At 38.1% G+C, this 19,524-nt stretch overlaps 2 protein-coding genes across 3 annotated transcripts in view; one reads left to right on the top strand and one right to left on the bottom strand.

Moving 5' to 3' along the window:
* LOC139935666 (cytoplasmic dynein 2 heavy chain 1-like) overlaps positions 1-14,579 on the top strand; it is a 73,716-nt gene extending 59,137 nt beyond the window's left edge. For both annotated transcript variants that reach the window (XM_071930175.1, XM_071930174.1), the window contains 13 exons: positions 800-931; positions 1,846-1,918; positions 2,136-2,296; positions 3,915-4,040; positions 4,772-4,882; positions 5,488-5,725; positions 6,551-6,753; positions 7,927-8,148; positions 8,859-9,074; positions 9,968-10,167; positions 10,842-10,923; positions 11,568-11,684; positions 11,954-14,579. In XM_071930175.1, the coding sequence (XP_071786276.1) occupies positions 800-931; positions 1,846-1,918; positions 2,136-2,296; positions 3,915-4,040; positions 4,772-4,882; positions 5,488-5,725; positions 6,551-6,753; positions 7,927-8,148; positions 8,859-9,074; positions 9,968-10,167; positions 10,842-10,923; positions 11,568-11,684; positions 11,954-12,112 (2,040 nt within the window). In that variant the 3' untranslated portion in view covers positions 12,113-14,579. The remainder of the gene's footprint in view (positions 1-799; positions 932-1,845; positions 1,919-2,135; positions 2,297-3,914; positions 4,041-4,771; positions 4,883-5,487; positions 5,726-6,550; positions 6,754-7,926; positions 8,149-8,858; positions 9,075-9,967; positions 10,168-10,841; positions 10,924-11,567; positions 11,685-11,953) is intronic.
* Positions 14,580-14,705: 126 nt separating this feature from the next.
* LOC139935667 (post-GPI attachment to proteins factor 2-like) lies at positions 14,706-19,411 on the bottom strand. Its single transcript, XM_071930177.1, has 5 exons — positions 19,206-19,411; positions 17,909-18,170; positions 16,895-16,989; positions 16,100-16,208; positions 14,706-15,701 (listed from the first exon to the last, which is right to left on the bottom strand). The coding sequence occupies exons 1-5, from the start codon at positions 19,329-19,331 to the stop codon at positions 15,547-15,549; spliced, it is 747 nt and encodes a 248-aa protein (XP_071786278.1). The 5' UTR covers positions 19,332-19,411; the 3' UTR covers positions 14,706-15,546.
* Between the last annotated feature and the right edge of the window lie 113 nt (positions 19,412-19,524).

Raw genomic sequence — 19,524 nt, 5'->3', positions numbered from 1 at the left:
ATAGATTTCACTATGAAACCATCCTATTAATATTAATTGTTTGTTTTACCCATATACACCCATGTGTGTATTAAGCACTGTATACTTGGTACTTATTCAAGCTCTGTGGTCTATTTGGTTAGACACTGCTCTAGAATTGCAAAGGTCGTGGGTTCGAATCACTCCCAAGTAATATGCCTGTGATTTTTGTTCACAGAACTCCAGTAAGTACCGAGTATACAGTGCTAACACATATCGGTGTATATTATGGGTAAAACCAAAATTTTTTATTCTTTACCGATGCAAATTTCCATACGTTTTTAAGTTATTGCCATTGTTATTGCATATGATATAAAAACTCTACCAGTCTGCACTGTGATAATGCGGTGTGAATGAATGTACTTGCTTTCCACTCTGTAACCATTGTCCCTGTGGAATAAAGAGCCACATATATCTTAAAAAGACAAATTACTGATGAATACAGGAAGGGGCGTAGGATCACAATAATTGCATTTTGCGTTTTGCATTTTCACATTTTACATCCCCAAAGATGTTTGTCATACATTGCAACAGAAGAGCAATGTAGGTCTTAGAGGTTTTGGTTTTGCATTGTCTCTATTTTGAGCAGTATATTATTTGTTAGAATCAGAATTAGAATCAGTTTAACATAGAATTCTTAAATATATTTTTCTTTTTACTGTCTTGTATAACTGGTGTCGTCAGGTCTGTTCCTACAGATGTTTTGCCTCTTTTCCAAGCAGTATATTATTAGTATTATAATCATTTGAATATATTTTTATTATATCAATTTCTTTTTCAGTCTAATTTTTTGCCACTGTACCAGACTCTAAACCTGTCTGATACCAATCTCTGGTCATCATTCTCAAGAAGCTCTCAATGTGAACAAGAATTCCCAACCAGCCTTGAGAAGAAAATCTCACCATTCCAGCAGGTATACAACATTTACTTCATTTGAAAAGGGCCCAATTTCATAAAGCAGTTAAGCAGAAAATACTGCATAGCAAAATTTTCCACATTGCGTCCAAACCTGTAGTTTTATATTTCCGGTGATGCACAGAGTCTGTAAACCTTCTGAATAGACCTTATGCACATGACGTCATTTCAGTAGGGCGCCCTCACCTAGAGGTCAAAAGGAGGTTGTTCATTGGCCAATCCTGTGCACCGCGCATACAAATCTGTGCGTTTCGATTGTTTCGTCACCGTTTTTCCACTAAGATGGCCGCTGGATGACATCAATGCATAAGGTATTGTAACATCTCGAAGATGATGAGAGCATACTGATCCAAACCTCGAGTTGAAACCAACGGTGCTTTTCAGAACCAACCCAACTCATATAGAGATTATCATAACATGGTGTTTCCGCAAACCTTTCTATAACATCTAGAAGGTTCTGGTTCTAGAATAGTGGAAGACCCAGGTCCACAAGCCGCTGTTCAGGACTTGTCACAGTTCTCAAATCATCCTCCCTTGTTAATGTGCACAGGTTGGTGTAGTGGTGACTTGCCTCGCCTTCCACCTCTGGGATCCCAGTTCGAATCCCAGTGGGGGCACTATGTGGATTGGGTTGAAAGGAATAAGCGCGCCATTATCAAAGCACACAGGTGGGGAAGGTAATGAAAGGAATATAGTCCTGCTCAGCAAACACAAACTGTGACCATATAACAAGTGCGTGGGTTTTCCCTGGAATAATTCTCTGGGGTTTTTCCTCCCACATCTAAAACTGAAATTTCTTCTTTCTTCTCATTTTGCGTTGAGAATATATATTCAAATCCAATTCCAAAAACAGCTGAAGTAATCTATAACATGTTGAATAAACCTATGAACTGGATTTGTTTTTACCATCAGACATTAGTAGTCCAAGCACTCCGGCCAGACAGACTACAGAGTTCTATGTCTATGTTTGCAAGCAAAATACTGGGTAAGTCCAAGTTTACTTCAATACATTTATTATTATATCTTGAAGTAGGAAGGCTGGCCAACAAGCTGTATCCCCTTTTACTGGAATTTCAAACACGCTTGACAGGTTAATGAGGTTTTGTCTTTCTTCTTGTTTTGTTTGCCTAAACTATATTTGTGAAGATATAGTCAAGAGAATGCGTCAATCGATGGTTCTTTTATATACTCATGATCTCTAGGTATGAAGGAGTTATCCCCACCCACATTGAACCTCAAGCGTCTCTGCCAGGAGACAGTGCCATCAGAGCCCATACTAGTCATCATCTCACCCGGTGCAGATCCTTCTCAAGAGCTTCAAGATCTCGCCAATGAGGTCATTGGTGCAGAAAAGTACCATCAGGTAAAATGATATAACAATCTTATCTTCACGCTTGAATATTTGATAATTTGACAACTCAACACACATTTCTTGTTTTTTCGCATTACTTTCCTTTGTCACTACACTCAGCTGTAGTTTAAGAACCTCCCATAGACTTTTGTACACAAAATTCCTTGATAATTTGACAACTTAACTCACATTTTTTTTCTTCGCATTTCTTTACATTGTCCCTGTAGTTAAGAACCACCCATATTCAATTCAATTCAATTTTTTTATTGGTCCTACCATGGAGGAAAACATTTTGAATACATGCAATACAGAAAAAATTTACACCACACAATCATAAATAAACTACTGAAAATACATAATATTAATTAAACAGAAACTACACAATAAACCACAATGGAATCATATTGAAAACAACATAATAATAATAATAAACTACAGCATTTATAAGGCGCACTTTACTGAAAAGGAGAAACATTCAAAGGCGCCGGTCAAGTTTTGTCAAGATGTTGGAAAGCAAGCAAGAATAAGTGTGTTTTGAGTTTCTGCTGGAAGAGAGTGATGTTGTGTATTTGTCTGAGGTAATCCGGAAGTGAGTTCCAGAGTCTTGGTGCTATGTTGGAGTAAGCCCTGTCGCCATAACTGACATCTAAGCAGAAAGTAAACAAAGTAGTTAAACACTGAGGTTGAGTAGACGGACAGAGTATGGTATGAAGGAGTTGAGGTACCTGCTTGTTTTGCATCAAAGTGACTGCCATCTCCTAACACTTCTTAGTTTGATGAAGAATTTGTTCAATGGATGGTTGGTGGTACATTCGACTGCCTCTGCTTTAGATCGAGAGTTATCTTTGCAAGTTTAATCAAGATCGATGTCTATCCCTAGGATTTTTAATGCTTGTTTTCACAACCCGTTTCAATTCTTGCTCCATTCTACCAAACCACACAATCATGAGTAATAGCACTTTCAATAACAGATGAGTAAAACAGAATCAAAATATCCTTGTCTACATGAAAATAATTCAATTTACGCAAAAAAAACATTAACCGACAGCCCTTTGTGATGAGCGCCGAGTAATGATTACTCCAGTTCAATTTATTGTCAATTATTGTGCCCAGGTATTTGTAGTTTTGCACAATGTCAAAATCCTGTCCAATGAGCTTAATACTATTTGCTGAAGGTTCACCTCTCTTAATATGTCTGAAATCAAACACAAGCTCTTTTATATTTTGAGGATTCAGTATGAGATAGTTATCATTACACCATTGGCTAAAGTTCTGTATCGCTTTCCTATACAGAACTTTAGCCAATGGTGTAATGATAACTATCTCATACTGAATCCTCAAAAAAAAATAATAGACTTTGTACAAAAAACTGTGGAGGGCCCCAGGTTTTAGAATTCCCCTATGGAGACCGTTTGTGTTCCCTTTTCTGTTTTCACGTGCAAGTGGCCAAGTTTACAAAACCAATGTGTGTACCTCTTGAAAATAAACCTGATTGTGACTGACCGACTTATTTCTATTTTCCACTATTTACCATTGACTAGGTTGCTATGGGTCAGGGTCAAGCTGATATAGCCATGCAGCTTCTACATGATTGTGACTGACCGACTTGTTTCTATTTACCATTGACTAGGTTGCTATGGGTCAGGGGCAAGCTGATATAGCCATGCAGCTTCTACATGATTGTGCTCGTAATGGAGAGTGGTTGTGCCTGAAGAATCTTCATCTTGTCACTCCATGGTTGGCTGTTCTGGAGAAGGTGAGAAGGGATGCTGCTGAGTAGTTTTCACGTAGTCTTCCTCTTAAGGGGTGTCATGACCGAGTGGTTGAGAGCATTAAATTCAAGTTCTGGTGGTTGGTCATCAGAGTGTGGGTTCGAATCCCGGTCGTGACACTTGTGTCCTTGAGCAAGATACTTTACTGTAATTGCTTCTCTTCACCCAGGGGTATAAATGGGTACCTGCGAGGGTAGAGGTTGATATTGTGTATGAAAAGGCATTCAGAGCCCCACTGAAGCTTGGGGCTGTACATGTATTCTCCCCAGGGAGCTGAGAAAGGTTAAAGGGATGTTACATGTAATTATTGGCACAGTGACCTGGGCACTAACGTAAAGCGCATTGGGACGATTATTGTGAAACGTGCTTCATAAGAAGTTGTTATACGTCATGCAAATGACTAAGACAAAAATGCAAGTCATAAATTTACTGCAAATATTGGGCGGTTTGGTTGTTGTAGTAATATCTTTTCTTCAATGAAATTCCAGCCTGAAGAAAAGATATCACTATGTTGAATAGGTTTTTGGTCCTCATATCTGATTGCATGGGTTAGCTCTGGAATTTTTCTCTAAGTGATTTTACTAATAGAAATATGTTAGTATGGACAGCTTAGGGCGCTGTCTAGGAAAAGAGTTCTAATCTATCGGTGTGCATTATGATTTTCATTCTCTCAATTTAGCTCCGTCTTATTTATTGTGGTTTTTTGTTTTAACAGGAAATGAACACACTTGAGCCTCATGAGAAGTTCCGTCTGTGGTTAACTGCAGAGAGTCATCCTAAATTCCCTACCATCCTACTACAATCCAGTCTCAAGATCACATATGAGGTCAGGCTAGCTTCTTCATTGTATTCTAAAGGAAGAAAATTCACAATGCCTTCATTTTGTCATTTTTAAGATACATTATAAAAATGAAGGTTTTATTCTTGTGTTGGGAACATTTTACTGATTCCTATTTGTACTTTTAGGGCCTTGTCACCTGAGGCAACTTTTGCAGGCAACTTGGAGGCAACCAACTGCAGTGCACGCTACAGGACCACTTTGCTAACACATGAGTAAAATGTGTGAGCATTGTAAATGTGAATGTCTTTTCTTCTTGGAGATCCCTTTGAACTGGTTGCCTGTAAATTGCCGTGTGTGACATTGCCTTGCAGTCATAGCTGCAACATTAGTAAGAATGGGGAAAAACATTTGGGGCGGTAGGCTTTCTGCTCTACCAGCCAGGCTTTGGATTGATGATACCCAAGCCTACATCTGTATGGACTGTAAAAGGGGGTAACCCTGTTTCAGCCCCAGGAGTAGGTGGCAATGGCCCCTGGAAAAGTAGTTGGTTTGTAGCCTACACCTTGAAGTGGTTTTCAGGCCTTATGTGTCTGGCGAGTTGCATAAACATTTACAAATATTGAAAGTAATGTTTACCCCTCTCCCTTCAGGCTCCACCAGGAATAAAGAAGAACCTTCTTCGAAGCTACGAGTCCTGGTCCCCCGAATTCATCAGCAAAGATAACAACACAGTACGCTCGCAGGCACTCTTTGCTCTTGCCTGGTTCCACGCTGTATGCCAGGAGAGACGTAACTACATTCCACAGGGCTGGACCAAGTTCTATGAGTTCTCCATGTCGGATTTGAGAGCAGGGGCAGACATTATTAATAGGCTGGCTGTAGGAAAGGGTAAGTAGTCATTTGGCTCTTAAAGGGAAGATACATGTTTGGTTATTGTCAAAGACCAGTGTTCTCGTAAGCATAAAATAACAAGCCTGTAAAAATTTGGACTCAATTGGTCATCAAAGTTGCGAGAAAATGATGAAAGAAAAAATACCCTTGTTGGACGAATTTGTGTGCTTTCTGATAAGAATAAAAGACTTCTGGCTGGAAGTCTTTTATTATTTTAGTGAGAAATTACCTCTTTCTCACAAACTATGTTACTTCAGAGGTAGTCGTTTCCCACAATGTTTTATACTATCAACATGCTCTCCAATGCTCGCTACCAAGTCAGTTTTTAAGTTAATATTTGTTTTGAGTAATTACCAAACGTGTACCTTCCCTTTAACAATATTTCACATCTTGTATGATATTTTCCAAAAAAGGCCAGATCTCACCAAGTGATTATATGTGGCGATAATGCATGTGTAAAGTACATTCAATGTTTGTTTTATATAACACACACATAGATCCTTGCCGTTTAAAACAAATTTTCACAACATACAAAAGACACAGAAACTTGTCCACCCCACTCTCTGAAAATTCGACAAAAAAAATGCCATCTTAACAAGATTGATGACTCCATCAACACACAAACCTTATCTGCCATGACCCAACCTTGCCTCATTTGGACATCTGAAGCATCCATTAGGACTCCTAAATTGAATTCTGAGGAAGAATACATGGCATTGTGTGTGTGGGGGAAAAAATGTATAAAAAGCAGAAGTGCCATTTGCAGTTGGTGATATGATATTTCCTGGATGAATACTAAAACTATTCAATCCATTTCAACAGGCAAAGAGCTTCAGTGGGACTTTATTTACGGACTGTTTGAGAATGCAATCTATGGTGGTCGGGTGGATAACCCATTTGACATGAGAGTCTTACGCTCCTACTTATCGCAATACTTCAACAAGGATGTACTGGCTGGAGGTGGCGCTAAGAGACCTAAGAAAATTGCTGCTGGTGTCTCCGTACCGTCCTCTGCTTATTACAGGGTAAATGGTTTATATTGTTTTATCAGTGTTGAGATTGAGATAACAACTGGGCCCAATTTCGTGGCTCTGCTAACTGTAAGTCAATTCTTTGTTCAACCCCCAAAATCATTTCAAAATTTTACCCAGTCAGTTTCCCTTGTGGTTTATATTGATATCTGAAACAAAAAGTCGCATCCCTTTATGGTGATCCCGTGGCTGCCGCTTCCCAGGTTGTATCGTAGTTTGGATGTGATCCCTGGCTACACGGCAGTTAACGGTTGTATGGCTTCTAACTGGCCTCCCCACCACCATATTGACAAAATAGGGACACCGCGAACATAGGGCTAGATAGCTCAGTTGGCAAAGCGCCGGCGCGGTAATCCGGAGGTCGTTGGTTCGAATCCCACTATAGTCAATTCTTTGTTCAACCCCAAAAAGCATTTCAAAGAATTTGGGCTTGCAGAGAATTACGCGCTTTTGTCAAACGTATTGTATAGGCTAGCAGGGTACTTTTGCTACTCCACATTACTATGCACTCTTCGCTTATACAGCAGCTGGCGCGCAGAAATTTGTAGCTTGCACAGTAAGTTGAGAACAGTGATCGTAAGCGCAGAATTCGGCGGTTAGTAGAGCCATGAAATTTGGCCCTAGTCTTGCTCCACGTTGAGCTTCATAAAAGGTTTACTATAATCAAAAGATTTGAACTGCCTCTAGCTACTGTGCAATCTGGGTGTTCTAGTTGGTAGGACACTGCGCTGGAATTGCAACGGTCGTGGGTTTGAATCCCAACCGAGTAATATGCCTGTGATATTTTTTCACAGAACTCGGGTAAGTACTCGGGGCACCCTCCCTCAGTGCCCAACACCAAAACAGTGTGTGATCTTCAAGTTACTGTACAGAAAATGGATATAAATACATCCCTATCTGCTAAACCTTTTACTGATTTCATTCCTTGTCTCTTAGGACTACATTGATCTGATCAACTCTTTCCCTACATCCCTTTCCTATACTGTGTACTGATTTATTTCCTTGTCTCTTAGGACTACATTGATCTGATCAACTCTTTCCCTACATCCCGTTCCTATACTGTGTACTGATTTCTTTCCTTGTCTTTTAGGACTACATTGATCTGATCAACTCTTTTCCTACATCCCTTTCTTATACTGTGAACTGATTTCTTTCCTTGTCTTTTAGGACTACACCGATCTGATCAACTCTTTCCCTGAGGATGACAAGCCATCATACTTTGGTCTACCAGCGAACATTGAACGCTCCTCTCAACGGATCATCAGTAATCAGGTCATCTCCCAACTCAAGATCTTACGTCGACTAGATGAGGCAGCTGTCAAGTTTGATATGGATCGCTGGAACTCAGAGTTGGGCCCTACCTTAAACTTATGGAAGAAACTTAATCAAGTAAGAGGAAATGGCAATATGTGATGTGGTGGAATGTTAGTTTTCAAATTTTGAAGATCATTATTATCAATGCAACAGTAGTCTGTAAATTGGAATCGATCCAAAGGGAGATAATATTTTATTATTTTTTAGGGGTAACTTTTAATTCACTTTTTGGGTGAAAAATAAAAAAATATTACAACAATTATTGAACCTGCGTCCTCCAGCTTTCTGTGTCGGTGCTCTACCAACTGCGCTATCAAACCCTAATAATGGTGATTACCCTATTTTGTCAGTATCTTGGTTCACAGTTTAAAATCACATGTTAGTAAAGTTTTGCTTCGTAATGTTCACTTCAAAATTTACAAACCCGGTTTCCCCTGTAAATATTTACTTGATTTTTATAATAAAAAGTTGTATCTCCATTTATAAGGTAATCCCTCTGCTGCTGCTTCCCAAACTTGAGTGTGATCCCTGGCTACACAGCAGTTACAGGTTATATGGCTTCTGACTGGCACCCCAAACAAAGATATTGACAAAAAAGGGAGAGTGCCACTTTAGGTGTATATAGCTCAGTTGGTAGAGCGCCGGCCCCTTAACCCTAGAGTTCGCATGTTCAAATCCTGTCCTTGTAAATTTCTCTTTTTGTACCCCTTAAATTTAACACAAAATCTGCCCAGTCAGTGTCCTTTTTTGTTGTTTAGTAATTCTATTTTGTGATTGAATTTTAGGGTGCCCAGATCATACAGACCAAGCTTCAAGCTCCAAGTGAGAAATCCGGCTCAGACAACCCAGTCACATCATTCATCCAGCTAGAACGTTACAATGCTGTCATGCTGGTCCAGTTTGTTCACTCTACACTAGCTGCACTGAGTAAGGTGATCCGTGGTACAACACTGTTAACAAGTGAGGTACAGAATATGGCTGTGTTACTACTCAAACAGGAGGTAGGTTTGTAAACCATTACATGGGGCTTTAAAGGAATAGGTCTCATACAAACTCGTACAAACTCCACAAACCTTGCAGGACAAAATACTGTGTGCTTTGATACGCCCCTTAGGGTTGTGATAAAGCGCTGTGATAAAGAACTGCGTATTATTCAACTCTTCAGGCTTGCTGGTTGTTAGTGTTTTTTTTTTACTTTTGATGCGAATTGCTTGACTTTGACATTAGTTCTCTAAATGATTTGAAATAGTAGGAACTTTATAATTTAGTGTGCTTTCAAGTCACTGTGGTTGAGTGGTTAGACTGCAGGACTTTCTACTTTCAATTGCAAGGTTGTGGGTTCGAATCCCCGAGTTAAACGTTGATTACAAAATGGATAGAATAAATATTGTCTGGTAGTTATTGAATCACAATCTCTTGATTTGTGCAATTCATAATCATAGACGTTAAACCAATGTTTGTATGAGAGAGATCGGATGTTGCCAGTTTGGCTTTTTATATGAGTTCGCTTGATGGAAAGATCATCTAAACAAACCATTCAATTCCTCTACTTTAATGAAAATAACTCACAGTATTTCGACAGTCTACTATTAATTTCATTTTACTACACTGGGCAGACAGGAATTCATAAATCTGTTGGTCTTTACACTTAGTTGTCGGACCTTGAGTGAGTGAGTCTGAGTAATTTGGGAGTTAAGAAGGTGTCTTTGGATTGCAAAGAATCTTATTAAACAAAGTCATGATGTAATCTTCCATAATTTCTTGCATGCTTTTCGTGTCTGCTACAATAATCCTGCTAGCCTGTTTTCGTAAAGTTCCTGACAAATGTCTTGATGAGAGAGTTAATTGTACCAACAATTATAACCCCATCGTTGTTTTCCCTCTGTTTCCTCAGACACCCCTAGATTGGCAGAGCAGATGGGAAGGTCCAGAGGATCCTATACAGTACTTGCGCACACTAGTGGCTCGTACCATGGCCATTCAGGGGTGGGTTCAGAAGGCTGAATCCAAGTCTTTATTGAATGAGACATTAGACTTGTCAGAGCTCTTTCATCCAGACACATTCCTGAATGCCTTGAGGCAACTAACAGCGAGGTAAGAAAACTGGAAAATAAGAAAATCTCTTAATGTAACAGGAAAATAAGAAAATCTCTTAATGTATTCAACTGTCAATTTGTAACAATATGATAGGTGAGATTATTAAATGTAAAATGTGTTATTTAGGTGATCCCTCTCCTGCCGCTTCCCAGTGTTGATGTAAACTTGGGTGTGATCCCTGGCTGTATGGCAAGTACAGGGCCCAATTTCATGGCTCTGCTTACCGTAAGCACAGAATCGGCGCTTACAGAAGCAGGGAATTCTGTGCTTACAGCAAGCGTATTTCATGGGTTAGTGGCGAATTTTGGCTTCTGCACGTGTGTACTCCAAGTTACTAGGCATTCTAGGCTAGTGCAGAAATTCGGCGCTTGCACGTAAGCGGGGAATCGTGATAGTAAGAGTAATTCGGCGGCAAGCAGAGCCATGAAATTGGGTCCAGGTTGAATGACTTCTGACTGACACCCCCAAAGAAATCATACAACTGTTAGCTCCTTTGAAGCCAGGGATCACACCCAAGTTTTTTAAAGGCTGTATTTAGTTTTGGGGGCTTTAACTTTTTATTATTGTAGAATATGCTGAATGCAACTCAATGTGATCGTTAACAATTAATTTAATTCATGGTATTTAGTGCAGAGATGATTAACAAATGATCTTTAATTTTAATCTGACAGAGATATAAAAACATCAATGGACAGTCTTAAGTTTGTCTGTACATGGGGAGGATCCATCAGTGGAGCTAAACATCAAGTCAAGGTTAGTTCAACATCTCACTCAAAATAAAATAAATACAGTCGACTCTTGTTAATAATATGAGGTCCGTCGGACTAGCCCATTTGTGCATAACATAAGGGCCACATGTGTACACAGATATACATGGTGTACACGTGTACATGGTATAGCAATTGTTAACTTTGGCAATTATGTTATTGATGAATATTTGGATGTCTGTGTTTACATTGGCGAAGGTAATGACCATTGTGGCTAAGAGAAGTATAAAGTGAACATCCTACAAAAAGGCACTGGTCATCTGTATTCTCACTTTGTGTATCCCAACATATGCATAAAGTAAGAAATCTGTGACAATTTTTACATCGAAATTGCAAGAGAATAATGAAAGAAAAAACACCATTTTTCCCCAAAAAGCCTGAGGCCTGAAGTCTTTTAATATTATTTGAGCGAGAAATTACCTCTTTCTCAGAAAAAAAAAAAATTCTCACCATGTGTTATACTATCAAAAGCTCTTGATTGCTTGTTACCAGGTAAGATATTGTGCGAACAATTATTTTTAGTAATTGCCAATAGTGTCCTGTGCCTTTAAGCTTTGGGGATTGTTTTGGGGTAGAACCTCTAAACTGTTGTGTGACTCTGCTCATCTTTGAGTGTGATTTGTAATGTAGATCGGTGGGCTACAGCTAGAGGGATGCACTTTTGATGGATCAAGACTCTCTGAGAATCAACGAGACTCGCCTAGTGTGTGTACCATACCCACATGCACAGTAGCATGGGTTCTAAAGGTAAGGATTTCTTCTTTGTCTTCTAGGATTAAACTCAAGTTAGGACGAGCAACTTGTCCTAACTTGGGAAACTTAGGATGGGTTCAATGCGTCCTACACCTTTGGATACGGAACTGAATTCGTCTTAATTCCTAAGATCAATCCTAAGTTAGGAGGAGCTAGGTGAAATAGACGACAGATGCTGAACAGGCTTAGACAAAAAATTGTAATAGATGTAGATGTAGAATTGTCAATTGAGATTTCAATATTTGTTCTTCTTTGTTTGTCAGGATGCTGGTGAGCCATACAATAGCCAAGAGAGCATTTCACTACCTGTGTACTACAGCGCTGACCGTGAGAAGATAGTGACTCATCTAACGGTACCCTGTGGTGGAGACCAAGATCACTGGGTCCAGACTGGGGCCGCGCTCTTCTTGAAAAGCCTTTGAATATCATTGCATCATTTGTAAATATATCTATTGACCTAATTCACCCGACGTCATCATCAGAATAATCTTGGATGCGCCATACTGGTGGGCAATGTCACTGTGCGTTATTCAGTGAAGTGCGCATTTTAGGCGACGCAGAGTTTACACGTAAATCGGTTGCCCACCAAAATGGTGAGCGTGGCAAAGTCGCCGCGTAGGACGTGTGTGCAAGGAGTCAATATCACTGTGTATTCAACTACTGTGCCTTGAGAAAAGGGTTAAATGAATAATCAGATGAAACCCAGTTTCAATACCACCTTTTTTTCTTTCTTTTTTTCAATACAACCTTGTTTTCTTAAGGCGAAAAAATATTCTTTGAGATAAAGAAAATCTGTTTTCTTTGCAGCACTTATTATTCAATCTCCTGACCCACAAACCACTAATGCAGTTTATTTTAATGAATTGCGTTTGATTTACAACTGAATAACTACTAATGATCGTTTTCGATCAAGCAGTTGGAAAGTTTTCTGATAGTTGGAAACTAAAAGTTTTTCTAAGGCTGGTAAGGATTTCAATAATCAAGTGTGTGATCTATAAATTATAGAGAAATCCTGTATATAAAGAGTATATATTGTTTTTAAAAGTGTGTTTGTTTGCCGAGTACTGTACACTAAAAATTTAGTTTCAGGGATGAAATAAATAGATCTTTATTTTATAAGTTATGTTAATCAAATACACACTGAAGTCATTTGCCTGTATGAATATAATATAGAAGAGTTTGCGGTAACACCATGTAATAACAATCTCTAAATGAGTTGTGGTGGTTCTGAAAAGAACCGTTGGATTAACTCGACGTTTCAATCAGTATGCTCTGATCGTCTTCTGGATTCTTCTATGAATATAACTAAACACTGTTTTGTGCGCAATTTGAAAAGGCATAGGTTAAGTTTCTGATTGTCTGATAGCTATCATACTAGACTCTTTTCACAAGCTTTGTAAGTACACAGGCATGCAACTGTAGCTTCACCCAAAAATAGGATATCACAAAAATTCAATGATTTTGTATATTTTTTTTTCAATTTTGAATGGTAAAACTGAAATTAACAAACAAGGAAATTAGCTGATCCAGGAAAAGTTGCATGCCCGAGTACAGTGAGCGTTTAATATTTTCGGACGAAGATGAGCAAAAAAAATAGAATCACGGTTCAGAGACTATTTTATAATTAATTGTTGATCATTTAAGTAGATACACTTTCTCGCCTTTTGAATAAGATGAAAGCTTTTAATCAGTTAAACAGGCTTTTAATGTATTCAGAGATTCAATTCACAATGAGTAAAATAAGTATTATTGTCTAGTTACTGGATCACAATTTCTTGATTTGTGCAACTCATAATCATAGACGTTAGACAAGTGTCTGTATGAGAGAGATTGGCTGTTGCAAGCTTAGTGTTTATATCCCTTTGTGTGAGTTTGCCGAGTTCCCTTGATGGGGATCATCTAAAAAAAAATACCTACAATGTACCTGTTACTCATTCAATTAAACAATTTTTAACACAAATGTACTATATCAATATCGCACAAAGGAACACAGTGCTGTTACATTACACAACTTCACTATCTACTTTATGTTCATTTGTAAGGCGATTTTCACATTGTTATTGCTTTAGTTTCAAAACAAGTTTCAAGCAAGGTCTTTAGAACATTTAAATCTATACCTGTGCTGTATGACTTAACAGATTTTATTTCATGGCTCATTTTTATTTAACACAGAACTCAAAGCCAAAGATCAACATTCTCAAATTGATGGGGGTAGGATTTCCTAAAGAAGCTGTGTTAGAGATTCCTCGTACCAAATGAATATACCTGAGGAGTGAAATCTGCGTAGAGAGAAAGAGGGACGCCAAGGTCAAAATTATATTTTGTGATGCACTCATTTTCCAACACGTTTTCCAACAGATAGAGTCCACGGTAAGTTCTCTTACCTCATGAAAATGAAATGAAAAATCACATTTTATTTGATTCTCTTTCATAGTGAAATTTGAAACATGACATCATCAGATATAACAAAATCAAATGGGTCTGTGCATTACAAAGAAATCTTTTGAGCCTGCCATAAAGGTAAAAATTCAATGCCGTTTTGACTGAAAATAATATAAATTCAGGAAGGCACTAAAACTGCTCTGTACAAAAGTATATATACCATATATTATTTGAAATGTGACGTCATCAAACATTTATTAATTTCAACAAAAAAATGCACTTTGAAGAGTATCAAATACAGTGGCTTTTTACAACCCCCCCCCCCCCCCCATTTTGATAAGGACCCTATCTATTGGAAAATGGGTGGTTCACAGAACTGAACCTTCTAGCCCCCTTTTAATTATTTGTAATAACTGCTGGGATTTTCTGCAACTGTTAATGTAGAGTATCTGTTAATGCAGGGGAAAGAAGTTTTGCAAAGTCCAGATTATTGTGTGTGTTTATTTGCATTGTTTTTGTTTAGGAAAAAATGTTGGTTAATATCTTATGTTACCATTACTTCTTCCTGTCCAAAGCAATTCAGTGCCACAAGTAATGTTTATCAATAAATAAAATACAAAACACAATATTCAATAGACTGAATTCAAATTTATTTACATCCCCTCTTGAACAAACATAACATGTACATGTAAATACAAAATAACTATTAATTAAAATAAACTAAGCAACATAGACCAGTTTCTAAATGGTGTTAACAAAGGGGTGTCCCCTTTGTTCACCCACTGTTTGAACTTAGTTTTTTTTTTATCCACATCCCCATTGGTTTGCACATAAAAGCAAAGGCAGGACTGTCTGTGGCGTCACTTTCCCAGAGGCCCTATGTTTGAATGCCGAGTGTTTATCAGCTCCAAAGACCCTCTTTTGTTCAACTCTTTGTCCTGACAAACATTGATCCTCATTGTTTCCTTTGTGATTGCAATCGTGGTCCCGTTGTCCCTTTTGTTTTAAGTCCTCGGTTTAAATTTCACTCTAAGTACACACACACACACACACCTTACGTTTGTGAATCCTCATTGGCTTTGTACACAAAAGCGAAGTGAGGACGTCCTTGTCTTTTAAACACCAAGATCCCTTTTGTTAAACTCATCGGTTTCAAAGATACACTCAGAGATATTTTTCGACCCTGTAAATTGATGACTTTTTCACATGTTTTTGTTTATTGCTACGTTCCCATTGGATATGTACATGAAAGCTACGCAAGGGCGTTCTCACACTCTGTCAAAACACCTGGATCACATTCTTTGGTTTTAACAGGTAGACGCCCAATACCCATAAGACATCAATCTACGATATTCAAGGTTTAAGTGATCAAAAATTGTAAAATTTTCTAAGTTTACCCAGCATATATTTCTCTAAATATTTGCAAAATATAAATAAACATTTACTAAAACCTTTAAAAAAAAGATTGAATGTGTTATCTCAGGAGGTAGCCATTGTGTGTGTTTACTGGTTCATTATCCAAGCTAGAGATGACGATGTTTGTATCTCGGAAGTCAACGGCAACTGTTGCATGAAAACCGATGTTACTGACCACCGAGATGTACTCACAAAATGCAAACATACTGTAGACTGAAACAAAGAGAAAGACACTTATTGGTTGGCATTCTATCAACATGATCAATTAGGAAGATGGAAGAACAAATAGGTGGCTAGACTTGGTTTCAAGTCTGAGATTGTTGTTATTTCTCTGCATCATCCGCGCAAACGCCCCCCACAGATTAGAAAATCACACACAGGTCAATGACTGTAGCTTATCTACATGAGGGTGCTATTTCAGGCAATAATGCATACAGCCAACGATTCCGCTCATCAGCTGATCAGACCCGGTTCTCAGTTCATAGAACTAGACGGAAAACTAGGGATAGCTCGTTCTCCATGTTATTACGGATCAACAGAAAGAACTGCAAATAATGTAACTGTTTCCAAACTTTTTTATAAGTTGATAAACTTCAAAATATAACACTTACCATATGGTTCACAGTAAAGATTATGCCTCAGAAAAAAATATGAAAATCCACATATTGACAGCACAAAAGCAATGAAGGCATAATGTTTCAACCGCCTTGAACGTCGAATCTGTCAAAAGAAAGGAAAAAAGAAAGAAGTGAACTAGTCACGGCCATGAGAAGAGCCTCGAGTGATCAGCCTATGCGAAAATGAGGACCAAGTTCAGGTTAAACCTATATATTCTCACTTAATCTCACTTAATCTCACTTAATCTCACTTAATCTCACTTGTAATCTCAGTAATCTAAAGAATATCATCAATAAATAGTGGTCATCCGATTAACAATTATTGGTATATGATTTCATCAGGAAAAGTGTAGTTTCTGAGATCTGACCAAAGAAGTTTGGCTGTTCTTGACCTGACACCTGTTAACCCAGCTCCACTTACCATCAAACCTGCTGAGAATATACAAGCTTGAAGAATTTCCAATAATCTAACTTTACCTGGGTAGTACAGACCTGTATGAAAGGGCAAGGGCACCAAGCCATTTTCTCCTTGGTAGATAAAGGGCACCATATAAGGAAATTGCAAATTTCAACTGGTGTATTTCAAGGGCACCAAGGCAATGACCAGGGGGAATGGAGGTAATCGCTCTCGTTGCCTTTGTGTGAAGTATCAGGCTTGGTAGTATACTTGGTGTTAGGCTACCGGTTAGATTTGTGTTATTAGTTTGGAAGTTTGCCAGCCTCCTTCATTTATAAACAGTGTAAAAATGACCTGATTTTGAATGTAATGTATTTTAGTTTTGTGCTTACCATTGGAGCTTTTCTCATATGACACAGACAGCATGTTGTGACCATATAGATGAAACCAAACACAACGAAGAATATAAAACACTTCTCATGTGTTTCTGAAAGAAAGAAAGAAAAAATATCTATATTGCCACAAAACTATGTCTTTTTCCTCCTGTATATTGTCAATGCCTTAAAGACACTGGACACTATTGGTAATTGTCAAAGACCAGTCTCCTCACTTGGTGTATCTCAACATATGTATAAAGTAACAAACCTGTGAAAATTTGAGCTCGATTGGTCATCGGAGTTCCGAGATAACTATGAAAGAAAAAAACACCCTTGTCACACGAAGCTGTGTGCTTTCAGGTGCTTGATTTCGAGACCTCAAATTCTAAACTTGAGGTCTCGAAATCAAATTTGTGGACAATTACTTCTTTTTCGAAACTACGTCACTTCAGAGGGAGCCGTTTCTCACAATGTTTCATACTATCAACCTCTCCCCATTACTCATACAAAGTGAGGTTTTTTGCTGATAATTATTTTGAGTAATTACCAATAGTGTCCACTGCCTTTAAAGGCACTGGACACTATTGGTAGTTACTCAAAATAATTTTAGGATAAAAACTTACTTGGTAACGTGCAATGGAGAGCTGTTGATAGTAAAAAATATTGCCCCCTCTGAAGTAACCAAATGCAACAATGATATCAAACGTGTAGACTAGATAATTTACTTACAATTTAAAAAGTTTTTGTGGAAAAGGAGTATATAATGCAGCCATTTCAGACACAGAGTTAAGAACTTGTTTAAACTCTGCAAACACCATCATCATACCAAATATACTCAACATCTAGATAGCATACGCCTCTCTTAATATTAAAGCATGAGTGCATCACAATTCTAACACAAAACGAGGCCATAGACACAGCCACTGCAAGTGGTGGCGGCTGTGCACCTATAGCCTAATTTTGGGTAAAAATTATGACGTCATGCATGAATAATAAGAGAGGCGTATATAGAGTTCCAATGCAACTTACTGTAGTCTTCTTCTGAGGAGACGTATGTCAGACCAAGCAAGCAACACAACTCTGCTAAGTTTACTCCAAGATTTGCTTGACAAAGAGTTCTATACTTAGAGTTTTTGTTCCAATTTTGGGTACCCTGACGATGCCAGTTGTAATACATAAATGCAAACAGAAATCTTGGAGTGGTGTGAAAGGCCACAGCGACGCGCCATATGTAGCGCTGGGGTGTAAAGCCACCAATACTGGCACTGATGGATGGCAGGAAATTGTAAACCTACAAGAAAGAAGAAAAACAAAAACAATTTAATCTTTAATAATCTTTAGGTATCTAATCTTTCATAATCAAATTTAAGAGTCTGTACAGTAATCTTGTCAATAAAGGAGCAAGGATAATTTTTCAGAGACTAAAGGGTTTTGATCATCGCAGGTAAATTTGGATTTCTCTATTCTACTTGAATTGGCTCTTAATATTCAGTCAACAACATTTATTTCCATACAAACACAATATACAAATACAAACAATTGGACTTTACAATATTGTAGCTGGAGCGGGGCTAACTTTAGCATAATTTAGACCTTAATAGTTTTGAACAGAAAGTGTCTTGCTAAAAAAAAAAAGTTCAACAATAATCCTCGATTCTGATTGGTTGATCCATAGCAACAAGAGAGGTGTGTATATAAACCCAGCCCATATCAAACCCTGCATATTGCTCTGTTAAACTCTGCTAGACCCAGTGACTGGGGTGCTAGATTCCTTTGTTCGAAATTTTGACATTATCGGTCATTGGTCATCTAGCTAGATGACCGATAATGTCAAAATTTTGAAAAAAGGAATCTCGCACCCCAGTCATGTCACTGGGTAAATGACCGATAATATCAAAATTTTGAAAAAAAGGAATCTAGCGCCCCAGTCACTTGGTCTAGAACTCTGCATAATATTGCAAAACGTACATTGTTCTTACACGGCGAATTGCTGTAATCTGCTAGTCAAGTTTGCTCAAGAACTTTGAAGACAAATTTGGGAAATTTTGTGTATCCTGCCACCACTTGTTTACTCATTTTTACAAAAAGGAATATCTCATTTTGAGTAAATTTGAGGAAAAGTTTCCGTATGGCGCCACCACTTTTTCATTCGAAATAAAATAATATAGTATCTAATTTACCTGATTGATATATCCCTTTTTGTAAAAACGAGTGAAAATGTGGTGGCGCCATACGGAAAGTTATCCAAAACGTCTATATCCTGAGTAACTTTTGAAAACCAATGGAATTGAAGAAAAAAAACGTTCCTTAAAATTAAAATTCTTACTCTACAGTGGGTGTAGTTCACTCCTTCAAAATCCTTGAAAAAAGATATTAACACACAGATAATGAACCCCAATAACGGTAGACTTGACGTAACTAAAGTCAAAGTTCTCATCGGAATCCGGATCATAATTTTAACAAATCTCAACAATGTTTTCACTTGAAAAAATAGTGTTGTAGGATACGTGTTTTCTGTCGGTCTTCCTGGAATGTTGTCGTGTTCTCAAAAACTGACGAGCGCCCTCAAGAGGTCAAAATATCAAAATGGTCTATAAAACTAATTAATGCATGGCACCCATTGAGGCTTGCCATAAAACTCGTAT

The sequence above is a fragment of the Asterias amurensis genome, chromosome 4 (assembly GCF_032118995.1).
Source record: "Asterias amurensis chromosome 4, ASM3211899v1".
Taxonomy (NCBI): Eukaryota; Metazoa; Echinodermata; class Asteroidea; order Forcipulatida; family Asteriidae; genus Asterias; species Asterias amurensis.
Note: the sequence above shows the minus strand (reverse complement) of the source record. Positions and strands in the feature narration are given on the sequence as shown.